This window comes from Strix aluco, chromosome 12, assembly GCF_031877795.1.
Source record: "Strix aluco isolate bStrAlu1 chromosome 12, bStrAlu1.hap1, whole genome shotgun sequence".
In the NCBI taxonomy this organism is placed as follows: domain Eukaryota; kingdom Metazoa; phylum Chordata; class Aves; order Strigiformes; family Strigidae; genus Strix; species Strix aluco.
In genome coordinates, this window is record NC_133942.1 from 21,509,075 (window position 1) to 21,531,819 (window position 22,745).

At 34.5% G+C, this 22,745-nt stretch overlaps 1 protein-coding gene across 2 annotated transcripts in view; it reads right to left on the bottom strand.

Annotated features, from left to right (window-relative positions):
• The window catches only part of EFL1 (elongation factor like GTPase 1), a 78,229-nt gene that overhangs the window by 51,372 nt on the left and 4,112 nt on the right, over positions 1-22,745 (bottom strand). For both annotated transcript variants that reach the window (XM_074836918.1, XM_074836919.1), the window contains exons 7-15: positions 21,792-22,006; positions 17,316-17,439; positions 16,358-16,434; positions 16,078-16,214; positions 15,172-15,294; positions 12,439-12,538; positions 3,198-3,349; positions 2,399-2,577; positions 1,573-1,708 (exon numbers count right to left, since the gene is read on the bottom strand). In XM_074836918.1, the coding sequence (XP_074693019.1) occupies positions 1,573-1,708; positions 2,399-2,577; positions 3,198-3,349; positions 12,439-12,538; positions 15,172-15,294; positions 16,078-16,214; positions 16,358-16,434; positions 17,316-17,439; positions 21,792-22,006 (1,243 nt within the window). The remainder of the gene's footprint in view (positions 1-1,572; positions 1,709-2,398; positions 2,578-3,197; positions 3,350-12,438; positions 12,539-15,171; positions 15,295-16,077; positions 16,215-16,357; positions 16,435-17,315; positions 17,440-21,791; positions 22,007-22,745) is intronic.

Consider the following 22,745-nt stretch of genomic DNA (forward strand, 5'->3'; position numbering starts at 1 on the left):
TTCCTTTCATATGAATGTATTGCATTTTTCCTGAGTGTGGCAAACCATCATCAAATCAGAAAGGTGTTTATTGAGTTTATGTAAATTAATAATGCAGCTTCACAGGGAAATGGGAAAAACAAATGAACAAGAAGGTATTTAGGGCTTTTAGTTTTAAAAATTCTTTAAAATTACATCAGATAAAAAAATAAACCCAAACATATACTACTTGAGCTTGTATGTTCTAGGTAAAAATGAAAACCTGTTTTGTCAATATATGAAGAGACTAAACAATGATCTGGTAAAAAGAGATTATATACCAAACATAGTCTGGCTAAGAGCTCTGATTGTTAATTCTGATCTTAAAATTCTAATGAATTCTTCTAAATATGACAAATCTTGTGTCACCATTTAGAACTCGCATATTACTCAACTAATATGCTTTTCTTTAAGGAAAAACTAGATCCCACTGAAGAATAGCCTTCAGCAGTAGAGACTACTCACAACTTTTTGGTATAATTAATTGGTTACAAAAAAGTTTCTTGAAATTTGGTCCAACTCTTAACACTAAGGACATAATTCTCACAATGTATTTTTCTCTGCAGGAGGCAGCTCCAGGAGTATTTATTATTTGGCAAGCACAAAGACAGTACTGTTTCACTTTTACTGCAGTGTTTTGGGTTTTTTTCCCCAAACTCTTAATCATTTGCTGAAGTAAACATTTAATACATTTTGATACTGAAAATGTATTAAGCTTCCAAATTCTTATGGTTCAGGGCCATGCTAAAAGTGACCAGCATGGTTAACTGCCTAGATCAACAAAATCCAACCCTGACAGAGTACAACTATTTTTAATTCACTGTATAACTATAAATCTTTATGTTTTGCTGTAGTTCATACATTTTCATTCAGAAAAAGAAAAAAAATAAACAACAAAATACTTTTTAAAGTTTACACTTTCTAAATTCTAAACACTACTTTTGATATTAAAAAAAGACAAAGAACAAAACCAGCAAAGAATGCTATTCATACTCTAGAGCAAAGCAGCTCAGAATCTGGCACAAAAGAGTGTAACTCAATGACTAGAATGACTTATCACTTAGCACCTTGTCCATGGAGAAAGTGCAAAATTTGCCACAGCCATAAAAGAAATAATTTTTAGCACCATAGTTCAAACAGACCCAGAAATAAAACTACAGTTATCCGCATCACTAGAGAAGTTATATTACAGAATTTCCACTGTTGGGAAAATATTATAAATAATCCCCACAATTTATAAAATATGAGACCTTACTGCTGCCTTTGGCAATTCCTGGCCGCGATGCTAACCTGGCAATACTCTAACCTGAAGATAACAGGCTAGTGTAATCCCTAGTTTTCTCCTATTCATGCATCTTTTTCCTCCTCACAATTCAAAGTTCACAGAAATCACAGCTTAGATTGCCTTCATTTTTTGCACACAGAACATACCTAAAAACATTCATACGATTTATTTAAGTTTTCTTATTCTTAATCACAACAAAACAATTTCAGTGTATTTTGGATGATATAAGGATTCAATCTCTAGGAAATTAAATACTAGTTACATCTCACCCAGAACATTTCCTGCAGGTACTTCTTCAAGATCTTCAAGTTCTCTTCCCATAAGCAAGTAGAGATTCTCCAAGGTACAGCAAGTCATATGAGGTACTAACGGCAGATCGTTTGTAGCAGAACACTGGGATGACAGCTACACAGAGTAAAACAACCAGTGTTGGATATTTATCACTTAGTACTGATGAAAACTTCTTCCTTGAAAGCTCCTTGCACTCCAAAGCTAAGATATACCTTCTAAATATACATTCTAAAGCATTTTCATTTCACAAGTTAGATATTAAAAATCAATTACACTTGAAAATATTTTTTTTCCCTTCCAAAAATCCAGTCTTGAGCAAATGTTACCAAGAAAATAGAACATAATGCTTTCTCTGGTAATTTTTAGGTGTGTACTACTCCTAGCTTACTTTTCATTGTCACTGATAAAACAAATGTTTTAAAGTAAATTCGTAAGTAATGAACTTCTTTGACCACAATCTCAAAACATTTAACGCCATTTTTTCAATACTATCATGCACCTTCCTGTCCCCCAAAAGCACTGTTTTTCCCTTCACAAGTTTTCATTGAAACAAAGTATACACATATTGGACTTATTGTTAGCTAATACAACACAGTACTTAAACGATTTTGGAAATATTAAGGTTTTTGATGAGTCAGTCACAACCAGCTATTACCACAATTACCTAAATTTGATACTTTTTGGAATTTTTGACTTGGAACTTTTTTTTTTTTAATTTTTTGAGTAAGCAATGGGTAAAAAGTTAAGTCATCAGTGTTTCACAAGAATCCCAAGTTATGGTAACAATTCACTGTCACCTCTTACCTTGTGCAGAGACTCAGCAGGATCATATTTTGGTCCTAAAACAAAGATCTTTTGCCCTCTTCGCACCACGCCACTGAACACTCTTGCAAAAGCAATGAAAGACTCCTTGTTGTCTGCTTCCTGTTTCATTGCCTTTGAGGTCATGATCTCTACTTGACCAGTGAGCTGTTTCTCTTCACCTAATCAAAGTTAGAAAAATATATGAAGTATAAAAGTAGTTTCTGCCTCATCATCTGAAGGAAAAAAAAAAGCCAATTACACATTATCCTACCACATCTGGTGATGCATTAAAAGATGGCAGGAATGCTACCATTGTAACTCACCATCCAGTCCTGTTGCTCATACACTGCTTTTGTACCAATTTACTATTAGGCTGTTTGCTCGGGGGTTTTTTTGATGAAACAGTTACTGCCATAAAAGGTTCTAGCACTAAGTTAAACAAACCTGAATCTTTCTACCCCATATACAAGGGCAAAAATCAATCACTGCACCCATCTATTAGTGTGAAAATTATTTAATTTTTCTGCAGAGCATCTCCTTTAAGCATCATCTATCTTCACTGACTCAGAGTAGTGAGACCAAGAATATTCTCAGGCTATAGGAACATGTATCCATGGCACTATTACAGCATTTATGAACTATCAGCTTTCTCACAAATCCCTCCTCTTCATTCAGTTCCATCTATTGAACTGCTTGGACTGGCACATGTATGATTCTTGGTAAGGTACACAGCACCTTGACAACACCTAGACACTACTATTAAACATCCTCTGAGAAAAACAGATAGAGTGTTACATACCTTTCGTATCACCAGTGTTCCCAGTTATTTCAGATGAATTTTCACTCGGGAGCTTTTCTGACAGCTCCTTTCCTTGATTTGCTGCCAATTTTTCAGCATGCCTTTGTTTCGCCAGTTCACGCCGATGAGCTATTTCTTCTTGAGTTAAAGGCCTACATTGTATTTTAAAACATCAGTATTTGGATGTGTCATTTTTTTTTTAAATAAATTAAATCACAGTAATTAGAATACTGTATCTGGCATAAGTGAAAACTTTTGGAGAATGCCTTTATATGTTAAGTCAGCTAAAATTAGCAAACTCTTTCTTCACCATGTTTAGGAAGGGGCATCCATGTTAAACTTCTGTTTATTTTGTTAAAATAAGTCAAGTTTCTCCCACTGACATATGAATTCCACTTTTTCAGAAAAGATCCAAGCCAACTTTCAAACTTGCTTTTTACACCATATCCAGTATGTTACCCTGAGCTAGAATGGCAGCTAAGACTAAGCATACAGTATTCTAACCTAAGCTTATCTATTCTGTTTAGTAATTTCAGTATCAACACTTTCTCATGTAACATGCTGTCAGGTGCCTACATTAAGAAAAATAATCCTTATCTTAATATGCTTATGCTTAAAAGCAGAAAAAAATAAGTAATGCAGATATCATTGTTTTCATGGAACTAGAACACCTTTTTTTTCCCCCCCATTGGGAGCAATGGAAATATATATTGCTTTCCAGCATCAATAAATAATTTATTTGCAAAATAGTAACCAATGCATTTTTTTATATTATATGCATATTCCTAATGGAATTCTAACTTGAGACAAGAAACAGAAGAATTCTATCATAAAACATGCATTTGTACAACACAACTGGACAAACTAATAAGAAAGTCTTAAATCTTGACTTCAACTCAAGAAGGTGAACATAATCCCACAGCAAAAGGCCATCTACACAATGTGTCCTTACGCCTGCATTTGCACATATGATGAAGGCAAGAACAACAGTTCTTAATACTAAGATGGTTTAGGATTCTTTCAGTCAATTGTATCAAGCACACAGTCTGATGAACAGAGCATTAAAAACAGTGCCCTGTTAGTAAGCTTAGCTTGTTTAGTAGTTCTGGATAAGTCACTTCCTCTCTTAAATTTAATTTCCCCACTTACAAAAACAGTTCAAGATTTCCTGAACATTAGTAGAAGTAATGGATGACAGGAGGAAGAAAACAGTGGGAAGCACTACAGCAGTAAATTTTCTTTAGAGAACAGGCATATAAATGTGATCTATACAAAAAAGAATCACATCCCCGTATTAACTATTGCACACTCCCAAATAGGGAAACAACTCATCACTTGGGAGTCAAAGTTTTTACATGTAGCCAGCAGAGACACTTACTCTGCCCTTAACTAGATTAATTAGGAAAGGAAAGCCCTGAACATATTATGCAGCTAAGACTAACTGCCAGTAAGATTACTTTTTAATATCATAATGTGGATGCTTTTCTGCACACAACACATTCTGCAAGAGACTTAATTTAACAGAATGCTTAATGAGGCCCTTCATTTTATCAAAATTCTTCTTAGTACTTGAGGAAATCACTTTGAACACAGTTATCATGCTTACCTTGAATCAAAACATTCAACTCAAAAGAGTAAGAAAACTATACATAAATTAAAAATCTCTCTAAAAATTCCCTAAGAGAAGCCCCAGGATAAAATGTCAGAATTTTAAGCACAGACTTTCAGAACTCAGAACCTAGGACAGACACATTACATGTCATAGAAAAGGCAAATGCAAGGCAAAATTCTCACTACAAACTTCCCAGCAACTTTTTTTTTTTCTTTTAAAAAAATAATCTCTTAAACAATCATTGTGACAGAATTAAGAATACGTATCCCTGAAATCTGGGATAGTGTGGTATTTCTGTTTGGTTTGTTTATTTTATTGCAAAAGAGAGTGAGGCTCAACAATACAAAATGCAAAGCAGATGGTGGAGAAGAAAACTTTTTTATGATGATTTTTTTTTTCCTGAAGGCAGCTGTTCAAAGCTATTTAAGGGTTTGGAATGCCTGAAAAATTCCCAGAGGAAAGAGATTGATAGGGAAAGTACAGATGAGACAGCCAAGGGTGTCATAAATGCAGTCTATGTATGATGGCACAGTATAAACATGAGGACATATGTATGCATTCCAACACATTTTATTGTCCAAAAATACTTTTCATTTGTGTAAATAACCCTGAGAGTAAAAGAAAAAAGTCTGTTTGCCTTTTTTTCCCTTTACATGGTATTTTTTAAAGTATCAGTATATTTAGGTGTCAGGTAGCCCTAATCACATATGTTAAACATACCTTAAAATTCTGAATGCACTGGTGTAAATTGCAATACATATAAGCACAGTTAATTATATTCTTAATTTGATAAGAAGCAGATTGAGTGTGGGTGGGACTTTAGCTAGTAGGTACAACCTAGACTTCCATCCTGGTTTCTATCAGTGTCAATTTCTATAAAATTAGTCACTACCGGTAGTATCATTACAAACCACAAGAAGATAATGTTGTCAAATAAATCCTTATACAGAATTGTAACACACTCAAGTAGAACACAGAACAAGATTAATGCACATAGGCACTGGATCTGCTACAAAATCAGTTTTAAATTTTACCCTGATTTATTCAATTTCTCCAGTTGGCAAAACCAACCAGAAGGGAGATCAATTTTGAACAAATGCTGCCCAAACCAGAAAAAAAGATTCTCTCCTGTTCTTCCCTACCATATTTCTTCCCTCCCCTTTTTTCACTCCTTAAGAAAGGATCTACAGCCTCATAATATTGGCAGAAAAAAAATGGGACCATGCAGTTACACAAAAAATGGTAAATGAAAATTCTGGAGCAGAAGGAAAAAAAGATTCTCTACGTCCAGAGAGATGCTACAGCATCCAGACACCACGCACATGAACCAGGCACAAGTAATAGAGCTGACATAGGTGGGCAACCACATTATTACTAACTCATCCTAACATCAACCGTGTGGTAAGCAAATACTATGGAAACAGCAATGTGGAAAAGTGTAATATACATACTATTAACATTCAGTAGATAGTTGATCAAATGCATCAGATTTCAGGTAATACAAGCAAGCGACTGCTGACTTCTTTATTCCCACATTCCACCAGAATAACTCTTTTAGTTCAAACTGAACAACAACTAAACTTCTTCATGCAATCTATTCTCTGCATACGATAGATTTTCTACCCTTCCATGTTCTCAAAGAGAAAACTTATTCCAAAACATTCCAAAAATTCATAGTGAATCATCAAAACAAAAACCTCAAACATAAATTGGCCTCTGATTATTAGTTACATTTATTTTTTCACCTTTTAACCTTCAGACCATTTTCAAAAGGAAACAACATAGTCAGAACGTCATTTCCAAAAGATTGATACTGCCATCAACAAGTGTCTGTGATGCATCTCCCACGCCATGAACAAAGTTTTTGAAGTGGCTAAGAATATTTTCTCTCCATACTGTTTCTACCCATTTAAATTCCATGAGTTCATAGACATGTGCTTGACTTCATGAAACTAAGTGGGTAATTTCTGTTAACATCTTTAAATCCAAGTAATTTATAATCTTCTGGATTACTCTTCATGACTCTGCTCTTCAGAATTAAGTTCTAGTCAAATCACTGGCTGCTGTTCTGCTCACCATCTGGCACTCAAAGACTTCTGACAACAGCATCCCTAAGGACAGCTCTCTCAAGAGCAGCTTGTTTGCTACAATTCAGCACAGAGTATGTCCAGTGGTCTTCCTAAATCTTTCTGAAGTTCATTAATTTCTGGATTAAACTGCTTAACGTCTATGGAACTATTTCCATACACAAACTAATGTACAACTACTAAGATTATTTCCTATCTTTTCTATTGCAGCTGAAAACACTAGGCAATTCAGAGCAGAAATAAACATGTATACACAAATGAACATCTGAAAATTATCCAAATCAGAATTTACATAAGATTTCATACAACAATCTTACAAGGCCCCTGCAAAAGGGAACACTCGATAACTGTTTCATATGACATTATATGGCAATTATCATTCATTCCGAGATACGTACTGAAACTAAGATATCAATATCAAGCTGTCACACACTGCCTCGAAAAACACTCCACTGACATACTGACCTTTGATTTATCTCACATACTGAATGTGCAATAAAGAAAGAAGAAACTTGAAGCAAAACTCTTCCAGAATGTTACAAGCTTTTCTCTCAAACTTACAATTACACAAACTAAATTATGTCCAGAGATTCAAAATTCATCCATTACTACATATTCCTCTCCTGAATTAGTTCCAAAGGTCTTAGCTGGATTCAAATGTATACTGTTACAATGAAATTTATTTCACAGTAACCACAAGTAGGGCTTTTAATTTTTCAAAAGCCTGTATTACTCAATTATATAACTGGGTGCCATCTTCAGATGTTAACCTCTATATCTGACAGGCTATTCAGATGACTCATGCCATATTCATTTCTAATGCACTAACTACAATTTAGAGCAAACTATTAATGCAAACAGAAGATGATGGGTTCAGCTCACACAGAAGTCCCTGAAAGTCATATTGACTTTAAACATAATTAATTTACTTGCAAGAAGATAGTAGTTTCTGAAGAGCTTGGAGCTTTATAAACGTTCTTTTCTTTTGAACAAGACAATGTAATGTCTTTTTAGCTGAAAGGTGGGCAAAAATCAGAGGACTTACATTTTTTCCAATATAGTTTTTAGGAAACATTAGAAATTAAATAGATGAAGTACACTACAATCTGCTGTTTTACAATCTGCTGGTCCAGGACACACAAACAAGCTGTACGACAAAACAGAGAAACAACTGTCATCATAATTTCATGCAGAATTGTATGGGAAAGTGCCTACTTCATGGTGACACCCAAGAAAAAAAATAACCCTGATTTCAAGCTGACTTAGAAGACAGAATTACCTTTACTATTATCTGGAGGAAAACAGTAAGGGTATTATAGGTTTCATATCACCTAGTGCTGCCATGAAATATCATTTTAGTACATCAGGTTATTTGGTCAACAGATTTTTATTACCACTGAAAAGTAGAAAGGAATTTCTTTAGTGTACTCTATTTACACTATTCAGCAGGATTGTAAGAACAATGGACTTGAAGTAACTTAAAGGGTTTGCCTCCTGTTGCTGACATTGCATCACATCACTGTGACATTTATACATAAAGCTCTACAAAGTTAGTAGAGGATTTCATCATAGCAAACATCTCATACCCAATTTACATTATCTCAGTATTTTATATTAAATACACACAGCAACAGCTAAAACTACTTGAAAGCTATCATAACTATTTATTAAGTATTCCTCTTTCACACAGAGTTAAAGACAGAATTCTGAACCTCAGGAAGAGTAAACTCGGAACATTTGTACTCTGTACCTAAATGCCAAGCTCTGCTTTTCTTTATACACCTACACTCAACCATTCTGTTTTAGACTGCAGTTCAATGTAAAATGCTAGTAGCAAGGAGAGAAAGAAACAGCATACGCCGAATGAACACCTAATTCTGCACACAGCAATACTTAAGAATAAATAACCATGGCCTCATTACATAAAGCAAGTAGCTCCAAAAGAAGCCAATGTGATCCTATTTCCTACTGGTTTTGGTTTTAGATATTTTAATATGTTAAGGAGCTCGCACTACAGTCTCTTATCACAGGTCCTAACCTGTTTGTCTACTCCGCCCAACCACCAATTTTCAGAAAATTTACACCTTTGTCTGATTTGGTTTGAATTAGCAAATAATTTCAGAGGTTCAGACAGAAGAAACTGGAAGACAAAACATATTTGCACAATTCTCGTTTCTTTAGAAAACCTGATAAAAACTCAGGGACATACTGGTACCATATAAAAGTCAAAATTCAAATCTTTCCAAAGAAATAAACTACCAATCTGTTGTAACCCAACCATAAATTATTTTCCTGTGTATTCTAGTGTGCTAACAGCTGACAAACTTAGTTATTTAAACAGTAAAACCGAAAACATAGCAGTTTTAGTATAGAATCTATTCAGTTTTAAAGTCACCTTCTAGAAGATATTAGTTGCCAACAGCAGTCTCAGAGGATGTAATTTTAATTAAAAACCCAACATTCACTATCATTTACTGTACACCCTGGACTTAGTAAAGGTTTTTGCTTTTCCCAACCTTTGCTTAAAAAGTATTACAAGCAGATGGCAGAAATAAGGTAAACTACAGAAACTGAAAAGTCAATTTGCAGCTTCTAAGAAATAAACAAAGAGGTAACATTACCCAAAACTACTTTACAAAAGGAAAGAAAAAAACAATAGCATGGATCTACTTGTTTCTCCCTCCAGAAGTAGAAGAGTGTTAAGTCTTGCCAAAAAAAAAAGTAATCTAGAGACAAATCTCAGATTTTTTACACGCTTTAACATGCTTAAAAATATTCCCTCTCCCACCCTCCCCAAAGGATGCAAATAACACAGCAGACAGGTCCAACAAACATCAGAATACACTAGAACACAGTTATGGATCCTCAAAATTAACATGTAATTGGTACATATAATATGTATTAATGTTCTTAAATAGGTGAACATGAAGCCACTGTTAATAGGCATAGTGCTGTGTAACTGTAAATAGCACACAGTGGCCAATATAATTCAAGATGTGCTTAGGAACCACATTTACACAATTCTGGTTTTTTAAAACACTTATATTTTGTTTCACAGAGATAGTTATGATTTCTTCAAGAACTGTTTACCATTAGAAAATTAACAAATATTGAGAAATACACATTTAGCTATATTACAATTTTTTAAAAAAATGAATTCAGCTGTCACTTCAAAACAAAATTGTTAATACCACCTAATGAGCAAAATTACATGGTGCTGACAATGACTGGTTATCTCAAAGAAAAACAATCATGTGATTTCATTTTAATACTAGCCAATTAGTAACTAACTGAATAATTTAGTATTAAGGCCAGCAAGAAATACTTTTCACACAAACTACAGAGCAAGACACTGCTATTTTCAGTCTACTGCATAAACAGGGAGAAAGGACATATTGTCTACAGTCATCACTAATATGCCTAACGTCTCCCAGAAAGAATTCCAGTACAGTCCGCCCTCTCCTGCAATATTATATCAGAAAGCCTAACTTATCTAAACTTTGTTTGGATTTTTGGACCAGCTCTGCATTACTTGGACTATCAGTCAACTGCAATCCCCCACTCAACGCAGTAAACATCTTGAGGTTTTTCAAACCAGTTTGATGATCAGAATTACAGATTTGTTACACTATGTGAGTACAAAAATGCAACTGTATTTGTGTTCTGAAAACCAGTAAAATTGAGAGCAGCACATTTTCTCTAAGGAAAAAATACAATCAACAAGTCACAATGCATAAGCTTCAGTACCAAATGCATCATTTGCCAAAACCAAAAAAATATGGAGCTGATCATACACATATTATGAACTGCAATACATGGCAAATTTCTTCAAAATAGTCTTTTGTCCATTTGGGGAACTTTTTCTCTCTTTTAAAAGAACAGAAGTTTAACACACAGCATATAACCCCATACATAAACCAGCTCCCTTCCTGAAGAGGGATGACTAAGAAGAATAGAAAAAAAAAAAACACCAAGAAAAAGGTAAGGTGAATATTGGAGGAGACATGAAAGGCAAGATTATCTATGAGGCAGAGTGCTCAAAAACAAATGACATAGAATGAAAAAAAACCCAAAAAAAACCAAAAAAAACCCCAGAACTTGTAGTAGCTAGCTTTTATTCTCTTAAAATTTTGACTAAAATCTTGAAAAGATGTCCAAGACTTTCTGTGTCTGGTGTATGTAAAAGCCACCTTTGCCTCCATGTTGCATCCTCATCACATCAAAGAATCTTGAGTCTCCCAAAAAATAAAAGAACAGCTCCTTATCAGTGATAGAATAGCCAGAAAGTGATGGCCTCAGTGTAGTCTTCTCTGATAATTAGCGTATATATCCAGGAAAGCAGACAAAGCAGGAATGGCACTGCTGTGCTACATCAGTACCTGAGCAAGAACTCTTGTTTCAAATACATTTATGGACAGAACTCAAAGCAAAACTGCAAAACTGCACCATCTAGTGTCTGGTCAATCCATAAATGCAATGCATCTCTTCCCTGAATTCAAACAGTGCAAGAAAGATTTTTGGTGGAAGATTTGTAGATAAGTGTGGTAAGAAAAATCTGAAGTAAATCTAGGAAGTGTGAGAAAAAACTAAGATAATAGTAAACCTTTCAAATGTTACTACAGCAACAGTACCATTTTTTGCACAAAGATTTAGCCATCACAGTCTAATTTAGTAGAAACATTAATATCTTCTGTATTACTTCACTGTACAATGACAATCCCAGAAAAACATAAAATGGCCAGTTAATATAAAAGTTGACTACTGAAAATGCTCCAGAGGCTTAGAGGGATGAAAGGTTAAGATGAACCTCATTCTTATCAACTCATGAGAAAAGTACATTTCTCCTGTAAAAAAGCAGATGGCTTCAGCTAGAAGTAGTGCAGTTAAGTATGTCAGGGAAATGAAATCAAGAAGGATCTAACCCTCAAAGAAAATAAGATGGCCATTAAATAATAAAAAGCTGTAACAAAAAAAAAAATCTTCCGAACCTCCCAGAAGCAAATGTTTTGAAGTGCATCAATGCCTTTCAGTTCACTGTAAAAAGTTAGTCAAGGTTTAGACTACTTGAATTAACCCATTTTACTTTGCACTTGCAACAGACTGGATGATCACTTAGCTATTATGCCAGATTTGATGGGAAGTGTTTCTTGGTACAAACGCAACCTGTTATGATCATGCCAACACAACCTTACTGAAAAACTAAGAAAGCATTACAACTCAAGCATATTTTCAAACAAACATCCTGAAACAGCATACAATGTATGCATTAGGAGGATATATTTGGACAAAATTACTATTCTCCAACAAATGTGGTTTTTACTCCTCAACAAATTTGCTAAATCTTCTAAAACTAGTATGATTAAACAAATCATCTCCTGAACTCATTCAGAAAATCTCTACTTGATGAAAAGATTTTATTGCTTCCCAAGAATTCGTGAATTATTTTCTCAGGTCTAAAACAATTTATCCATGCTTGCAACATAACTTGTTTTCCTACAAGTATCTAATATAGATCAGAAAGTTAAATGTTACATTTTCTTACCTTGGTTTATTGTGTGGTAATGCCTTTGCATCAACAGCAAACATTTTGGAAACAAAGACAATAACTGGGGCTGTTCCTTCACTACTGCATTTCATGAAAGCTGAAGAAACATAAAAGGAAGTTATCTGCCCGTTTTTTTCCCAACAGGATGGACTAAACTATGGCTTTCCATGAATTTTAGAGGAATTACTTTTTATTTCCCATTTCAATGGATAATATGCTAAAGACAAATTAACAAGAAAAGTAGAAAATTACTCTAGCCTAATCATTTGATAATATTGCCCATATCTTCAAGTCTGTTCCACAATAAAATAAAATGAGCAAAATTGTAAAAATAGAACTCCTCATAAAAAAGTACATATACTCAAACTAAATGTATTGTTTCAATATTTAAAGTTGAGTTCATAGGCTGGTTTAGATTAGAATGAAAAACAGAGCAGCATAGCATTAAGAGTATTCTCCCTCCTTTCAAACTAAAGGAGGAAGTCTGCAAGTGTCCGGACACTCATATCTTCACGAAAACGTAACAACTTAACTGCAAGAATGGATATTCCTCAAAGGATGAAAGATCCACACAAAACTCATTCAATACTTCAGAAATCCCAATAAACTATTTTTTTCATCCAACTTGGAACACATTATCAAATCCAAACCAGACACGATACCATTCAAAACTTCTAGCAACACAGAAAACAAATTGTCTTCTCCCACACTTCCCCCTTTTATCTGATGTATGAAAAGACTATCCAGTAAAGTGCTTAGGCAAACAAAGTGCAAGACTAGTACTAAAAATTAGCAAGATATTCACTAAATATGAAGTATACTAATTTTTTCATAACCAAGAGCAGTAAGATCCAAGTTTACAGAGGAACATTTCTTCTAATTAAATTATACTGATACAGTATTGAATACTGTTTGGACAATATAATGTTTGTAAATGTTCAGTAAAGGATGAAAATATCAGTTGCCTCACCCCTGGGGAAACCATTCCTAACAGCCTGTCAATTTGACATTCACAACTCATCTTAAATTGACATTTGATATCTCATCCCTTTGGATTTCTTGAAGCTGTCTTCAAAACATTGTTCTATAAACACCTTTCACTACACATACAAAGTTAAGAACTGTTTTTAACTGTTACTAGCTTAAGCATGGTATCTTCTTGTAATTTTTACTAAACTACCTCTTGAAATATCAGAGAACATTTACTACCTTACAACAAAATGGTATTCTGTTATACTCTGTTCAGTTAGAAAGAATGTTTGCAGAAGAACAAAACCATACGTATAAGACCTATTTATCCCCTACAAACCCATCTGAAAGGATCATTTGGGAATATTCTTTTCCAGACTACCAGATCTGGGGGGAAAACATCACTTGATTTTATATAGAACTTCTTACCCCACAGAGGAGATTACCACATACACATGTAGAAACACGAGCTTTGCTCACCACTGAGCATTACATCCATAGCATCAGTTTCAGCTTTGGTTTTCAGTTCCACTAAATACTTAATTCAGCTTCAGCAGTTCTCATCTGTCTTTCAGGAAAAGAACTCTACAGAAGTTCTCCTTTCCAAGGCATCACAATTTTTATGAAGGACATATGTGAACACAGAGTTTATGTTCATAAATAATTCAGAGACAGAAAAAAGAATATGAGCATCTTACGAGCTCTCCTGCATCCTGTACACCACATTTATTTTTAATACTGCCTATATACAGTGCTTTTACTGCCTATAGCAAAGTTAAACCATTGAACATAGTCTTTTCAGCCCCTATTACAATTTCATAGCACAGGACTTGGTAATTATCAAACCTCCTCTTGCTTAATTCTGCATATAGACATTCCAATGTTCAACACAACAACACCAGAATATACTACTAAACTCTTCTTGAGGAGGGACTCTTAGTCAAAGATGGAAACTCTGCCAGAACTGGCAATAAAATTGTGATTTCAATGAAGTTGATGGCAAAACTTAAACTAACTCCAAAATATCAGGATTTAATATCTTCATTTAACACTCTGGGTTAACAAAATATATTTGTTGCCCTGGAAGTTTTTTGGCTCTTGTTTTTATTTGGTAATTTTTTATCATTCTGGAATATCATGAAATAACTAACAAATTAAGTTATACCTTGAGCTGTGGAAATGTTGAAGAAATTCTTAATGACAATGTTTCTAGTAACAGCTAAGCTACATCTTACTAACTTCTTTTCAGTACCCAAACTACTTAGCAATATATTCAACAAAAAATATTTTTTGTTTCAAACTACAAAAATCTGGGCCTAGTTAATCAATATACTTGTAAAAATGAAATCCAAATTCAAACCCCTAGTGGCTAAAAATTAATTATTTTAAATTAATTTTTATCAATTTAATATTTAAACATATATTAATATTAATTACATGATAACTTCTATTGTTTAGAACTAAAAACAAATTATTAACCTCATATTCTTCCAAAATCCTCAGTTTCATACTCTTTAGACTTCACATCACCTGCAGCTTGAGTTGTCTAAAAACCATGAATAAACGGGATTGAAGAAAAATGTAGGGTCATAAAAATAAGACATAATACTACAACACATCACTGACAAACATCAACAAAGCTACTACAAATAAAATCATCACAAACCTAAGCAGAGATTACTACACCTCTTATGATCCAAAGACAAACAAAACCACCAGGATAGAAACAACTTTCATGGCAATGGGAGAACACCTACTCACCACGTTTCAGTTCCTGAGTTTCTGGTGGCAAAGAATCAAATGTTCTAGCTCCAACACACATCAGCTTTTCCACTCTCTCTGCAGTGATGTCAAGAGGACTGGGAAGTTTATTACACACCATGGCTAAAACACATTGCTAAGGATATATATTTGTATTTCCTTGCTGAATGCAAGTAGAGGGAAGAAAAATGCTTTCAAGGTTTGTTTCTTTAAATCAACTTCATACACTAACTGCCAGCAACAACAGATAGCTAACAGCCAGCTCTGTCTGTTACAGTGCACAGGGTTCCCTCTCAAGTCAGTAACAATTTCTGGCATTTACCCAAGAGCAGAATGGATATAGGTAAGTAGGGGTGGCTCACTCTATGTAGAACTGGAAAACTAAGAATAGCACAACTGGAGCAAGATTTGTAGAACTAACTAGTATTTATACATCAATAACTTGTGCATACTTACTATATTATAATATGTATTACATTATAAGCGATGAGAAGACTGTCTACACAGCAGACAAACAGCAAAGTCTGATCTTGGATTAAGAATGTGCATGCCTAAAACATAACACCAGATACTTACAGAAGCCCTAAGATACTATTCATTCAGGAAGAAAACTAAAATTTGTATATAAAACTACATAATGAAAGTGTATTGTTAAACTACCTCCAGTGTCATAACTTATTTTCCTAATAAAAGAATGTGTGCAAAAGCATTTAGTTGATAGAAATGTAAGACTAAATGTAGATACGTAACTTAATTTTACAAGTGAGAAAATAGGTCCAGCTAGCATAGGCACAGATGTGAAAAAAGAGATCAAATCATACCAAATCACACACTGAAATATGTGAGCACTCTTTGAAGTCTGAGAACTGCCAACAAAACAAAAAGTAGTATCTTCCTGAAGGATACAGAGGACTGCATCAGATATTGGTAGCCACTGGCTACAAATGGCATTAAGATGAACTTTAGGGTCTGCATGCCGTGACTCCCGTGCACCAATTTTCAATCCCAAAGAGGTGACTATTTTTTCAATTTTTTCTTTGTCTCTGTAAGGAAAACAACAAATAGATAAAAAAATGCAGTAGCAATGCATAACAAGCATCTACAACATTCCTTGTTTGAGTATTTAAGAAATCACCCCAGCACATGGAAAGAGATTCCATGAAAACTTTATAGACCTTCTTCTCACCTTTTCATAACAGCTTCATACAGACTCCATATGTTGTCCAGCACCAACTGCACGAACAAAGGTTTCTTTCCTTTTGACTGGTAGAATATAAACATAGTTAATTACCAGCAATTCCTCTCTTTTACAATAGGCTTAAGACTGCACTTTTAACTGACCATTTCCATAAGGAGCATGTAAAATCTTTATTCAAAATCAAGACAGTTACCAGTTTCTACACAAGATCACTACACTTAACAGTCTGCCTTATAAGAATGGTATAAGGCACAAAATAAACATGAAATTTAAAAGTGAAGGACAAGTGTTTCAATTTCAGAAAAAGTGCCTGATAAATACAGAACATGTCTACCTTGAGACTCATTATCACCCTTTTTATAACTATTAACCCTCACCTATGAAAACACACAAAAAAATCATCATTAAATGAAAACGGGGAAAATCCCTTCTCCTCTCTTAACTTTTAGTGATGGAAATACTTAATACAGAGAAGTGTAGTTTTCAGGACAGGGTTTCGATATAGCATTCAATGGGATTTCACTAAGGCAAAACAGATTTTCTAAACCCTAAACTAAATGTGAATATCTTAAATCCTTAGCTGTTAAAGGACTCTCCAAATAAGAGAGACCCTCTCACTACTCTCATTTCTACATTGTTAGTCTTCCATTCATCTTGTGTATTTTGCTCTATGCTGAACCCTCTAAGCAGGAATGTCCCTTATTTTATGAACAGAGACATTTAAGACTGTGAGCACTGTTAAATGAGATTTCCTCCGTGTAGTTTTTAAATAGTCAATTTTGAAACATTCTCTTCTCCAAGGGATGATGCAAGGCTATCCTAGTGACTTTATACCTCCACAGATGTTGAGTGAAAAGGTACTGAGGTAAATTTTCAGAATATACTATGAGGAATAAAAAAACAAACAAAACAAAAAAACAGGTAATATTTCTGACAATCTCCCTACCTGATCACTTTTCATTATCTTCTTTGCTTTTGTATTTAGATAATAATCTCCCCATAAAGTCTTCAGAAGTACTGCAGGTTTGATTCCAATCTTTTGGCTGTACAGTTTGGCAAAATGCTCAATGCTGCAAGGTAACAAAATGCATCTTGATGAAAGTGTAATGCTGCTTACATGTGCTTATCAGCCTAAGCAATGGACAGCTTAGAAGAAAATCACACACAAAATCTCAAATCCTTGTTTTACCCCCATTTTTCCAATTGTCTTCACTTTAGCTCAATTGTTCAACATTTACACCTGCAAAAATATTTAGACATAACAGCTCAAAAATGTCAACAGTATTTGTTTTTGTTTTGTTTCAAATCAGCTTCAAGTCTGAACTTGTTTATTTAAAATAAATATCTGTGTACTATCCCCCCAGTAAAAACTCAAAAGCACAGTACAAAATTTCTACATATTTATGTGATGACTCTCCAATTTATTCTATGAAAGATGTGCCATGACACATTTAACTATGGTCTGTAACCAGAACAGCTCAAGTTAAAAACGAAGTATTCTTTTGAGCCACACTTGAGCCATCAGATGGTGGTAATTATTTTTTAAATTAACTACTTAGGGCACTGCTTGTTGTTTCAATCATTGCTTTAATAATGAGTAAAAATCTAAAAAATAATATAAAACCTGTATTACCAATAATTGTGTTATAAAGCCAATTGTGTTTTTCAGTGGTCCCCGTGAGTTAATAAAAGCAGGCTGCTTATGACCTAAAGAGGGAGTCCTGAACATTTATTTTCCTTGCTGAAAATGTTCAGGGAGCAGTAATAGGAAAAAATTCCACATATTTGCTCCCTGTGCACGCAGAAACAAAAATGTTTACTATCAGAACAATTCTACTTACAGAACAATAATATCTGTTCTTTGTAACTCTTAAATTTCCACACACCTAAAAAGACCTCCTTGTGTCATCAAGATATAAGGTATGACTTCTGAACTAAGACCAAAATGGAGTTTTTTTTCACAGAAGCTACGACAAACTCTGAACAAGGGGAGAACCTTCAAGATTCTTGTGACAGCAGCTCCTGCATATGTATTTATGGCATTTTTCAACATTTGAGGATTATGAGAAAAGCATATGTACTAATTGCACTGGATGAGGCAGGCACTGCCTTAATGGCTTATTTTCTCCTGCCATGACAAATCATAATACCTTTAGGAACAGAACACGCAACCATGTAACAGCAGTCAAGGCTTGCCCCAATTAAGAAAATGCTCCGCTGATTCATATTTCACCACATAGTATTGCTGGCAGTCCAGAAGTAACTCTTGAAGCTAAATAAGGTAAAAAAAGTGTTCCTTCCTTCCCTCCCCCCACCCCCCAATATATGATTTATCAGAACCAGGGCCTGGCAGTTCATTATAAGAAACAAAGTAGTATCAGAAAGCCAACAATCTTTACTCAGCTTCAACCAATATACTACAACATTTTCAGGATGTGAGGGAAAAATGCAGAATTAGGACAGGTACAAATAAGAAAACTAGCAGATAGGAGTCCTGTTATTTGTCCAATCTGTAGGCACGTTTTGTGGGATAGAGAATAGACGTACACAAATTAGTCCATTGTGTAATGTATAAACAGCCTGATCAGACCCAGCAGCAGAACACTAACACCCGTTGCCTAAGTTAGACGCATAAATGTTTTTGGCTGAGATACAATCTTGTACATTGATAGCTCAGTTAATATAATCTTGAAAAAGTTTCAATATATAAAGTAGAAGGGGATTAAAATTTGCGGAATCTTAGCAAACACGGTTTTTAGTCTCATATTCAATAAAAAGTATTATAAATTAAGTTCATCTTGTATCAGTATAGTATTGGCAAAGAACAAACAGAAAGCCTATCAATCCTCTCTAGTGTACCAACATACCAATCACAAAAATAAGAACAGGTCATAATGGCCCATTTCTTCCCCCTATTTGAAGCTTAATTACAACCAGTATTTAGATTTCAGCCTTCAAGAAACTCTGCAAGTAAGGTTCAAGACACTTGACAAACATTTGAAGTGGCGGGGACACATCAAACACAAAGAAACAACTAAAGCTTGACCGGGTATGATTCCACTTCAGATCACCCTAGCATGTATCAATAATCATCTATCACACATTCCACTCTGAAGAAATATCAGTTACCAGCATATACCAACTGCTAAAAACTTTGGGGGAAAAATAATAAAAAAAAAAATTAACACAAGGTATTATCTCTGAAAACAAGAAATTAGAGACTCTCAAGCCTGAGCACTGGTTTAGAGCATTTTCTTCTCCATATCTCTGTATATACCCCAATGTTATTACAAATGAGATGCATAACCAGTAAGTACATCAGAGAGTAAACTCCTGTGTGAAACAGTTCTGAACTATTTTTTGAACTTCTGAGCTGGAGAAACAATTCTATTTTCTGCCACATTTGTATGAGATTTAATTCTATCTGCAGAGAAATTATCAGAGAAAAATCATGAAAGGAAGATAACTATGTGGAGTCTCACTTTTACAAAAATAACCATTATATTCACCTACCATTTAAGAACAACATGCTTGCTTTCTCATTACAAAGGTGATCATAGCATGTTTATGACCACATGCTTGTATCAGAATGTAGGTCTGTAACCTATAAAATCTTAATAGTTCATCATTTACTCGCAAATATCAAGTCACTTGATCTTAAGAAATAGCTTCTAAATTGCTTTTGAGCTTATAATTCTACTTATTGTAAGAAAGTACTCCACTGTATCATTTTTCTTTAAGAAACATTTTTCTTAATGTTTAGCATTCCCTGGCAGCATACTTAGAATACTAATGGTAATCCTAGGCCACCTTTGAACTTCCCAAAACAAAAACTTAGCTTTTTGTTTTAATTTATTCCCTTCCACAGGTTTTGTCAGTATCCAAAACAAAAGTAAACTGCAAATTGACCAATCTTTAACTATACAGGACAAAAATAGCAGATAGCTCTAATCATTTCCAACATCTGCTAAAGAACGTGTTCATATTCTGACTCTGAACTTGAAAAGTTTGTAACACTTGCATCCAAAATACTCTGTATAACAACAGTTTACTACCATAATCCATTCTTTACATGGAATTTCAATGAAAAGTTACAAGTCAGGAAAGCTAAAGCCTACAGAAATCAAAATACTGTTTCCCTACACATCCTAAAACAGAAAACTGACTGTGGGCACCACATGGGAATGAAGGTCTTCAGGTAAGATGTATGTTAATGTGCAGATCACCAAAGGTATCAGAAAACCCCCTCTAGCCTTCAGGAATGAAAAGGTCTCCCCTCGCTCACATCCCTTATGAAAAGATCTCTTTCAGACATCAGAACATCAGAATTTGAAGATTTCTTTTCAATTTCCTTACACACTTATACTCTGGTTTTTCTTTTTATAGATTATTATTATTCATGACAGATAATTAAACTAAAATATCCCATCTCAGTTTCCCTTTCCTCTGCAGTGGTAAGAAAGGTTTGTGTTAGACTATAAACCATGCATATAACCTTATTTAAGAGCCTGACTTTGACTTAAAAATCCTGGAGCTGACTTTTTTTTAAAGGTTTTGCAATATTAAAGACATGCACTGTGTTATTGAGTATAGTTTTTAAATTATATTTTCAAGATGAAGACAACGACTCCACCTTGTGGCTAGCAATCAGAACGTGCAATCTTTACACTAGTCTGCTGCCCTTTGAAACTACTAAGGAACAGGACTGAAAAACAGAACTAATCACAAACTCAAATACAGTAATCTAGAAAATTTTCTGATATTGTTCTATCCCCAAATTCTTACATTTACTTAAACATCTTTGCAATGTTCTTTAGCAACTGCTTAAACAGAAATATATTAGGTAACAAAAGATATGAAATGCACCTGAATGAACAGAAAAAAGCTAGATTAAGATTGATGAGCATAAGCACTTGAGGACAAATGCATAATTTCAAGGACAAGTCAAAGTCTGGTACAGAAAAACAGATCACAGTAATGCTGTGACTGTACTGGGCCAAACTGGACAGGTGGAACTACTGCCCTGATGCCAGCTGCCTGCCTTATGCTTGTTCAGAATGTCACCGTCCCTGTAGCTGGAATATCCAATCTACTTGTGAAACAGCTCTGTGCTGCCACAGTTTTTGGCTTAGTCTATTACAGCCTATCAAATGTCAGCAATTAATAAAATACTAAGTTTACTAGCCTGGGCTGGCACTACAATGGGCTCAGCATCTGCTGTGTAAGTAAAACAGGGCCACATAGATAACGAAGCTGGTAGTATTTTCAGCAGGCCAACGTCAGTAATATATTAGAACTGCTTATATACAGTTGCACATCACAGAAAAAACATCTTTAGAAATATGAAGCAACTGAAAATACTTTAAGATTAACTGCAGTAATCAATTTTCAAAAAAAAAGTCAGTAACTAAATCTGACTTACCCAAAACCCCAGCCATCAATTGCACTGGCAAACACCACATTTCCATGGTCTGGTGAAAAATAAAGATGTGAATCATCAGTATCTTCCAATCCAGCACTCCAGTCATAAATTTGATCTCCTGGTGCAGTGTCTGAAATACTTTCACTTTCTGTTTCTTTCTCAGCTCTTTCTTCTAAGACTTTAGAGGTAAAGAGAGCTCCAGTGACTGCATTGATCTACAGAAGGATATGTAAACACACATTAAGGTTCATTCACTTTCACAACCCTTGCAATTAAAATGCAATTCCCCTCACCCTCCAAAATATAAAATAGAGGAGTTTTTTTAACAAGATAGCAACGCCTGCGATTCATTTTGTAATTTAAAACACAGACTTTATGTATCTTATCCCACCTATTTGAAGACAACAGGAGTTTGATGAGACTAACATTTTGACTTAAAAACCATGTACTTTCCAAGTCAAAGGCAGCCACATCAGCACTGAATCAGACATAGAGTATCATGTGTAATACACTCTGTCTCTCAGAACAAGGAATGTTGAAATAGGAACTTGTTGCTGTCAACAAACAACAAAGGAGGGCAAAGGGAAACCAGGTAGGTAAGCGCTTAAAAGTAAGCTCTGGGGAAAAAAAAAAGTTTGAAAGCAACTTAACTTAAAACATGAATTAACTTTAACCCTGCATAAATCCATCAATATCAGCGCAGTCTAAACATACTATTTGCACTACCTCCAAAGCAGTTTAAGCAATTTAACAGGAAGAACAAAATATTCAGCATATTATTTCTAAAAATGAAGACTCTTCCTGATGACCTGTCAAGAAGCATTTAATAAATCTTTTCTCCATCACAGGCATTCTGAGCGCACCTCAAAACCTACACGAAGTAAAATGTATCTCAATGATAAAAATTAGACTAGGTGTTATAGTGCTTGATCCTGAAAAGTAAGAAAACACCAG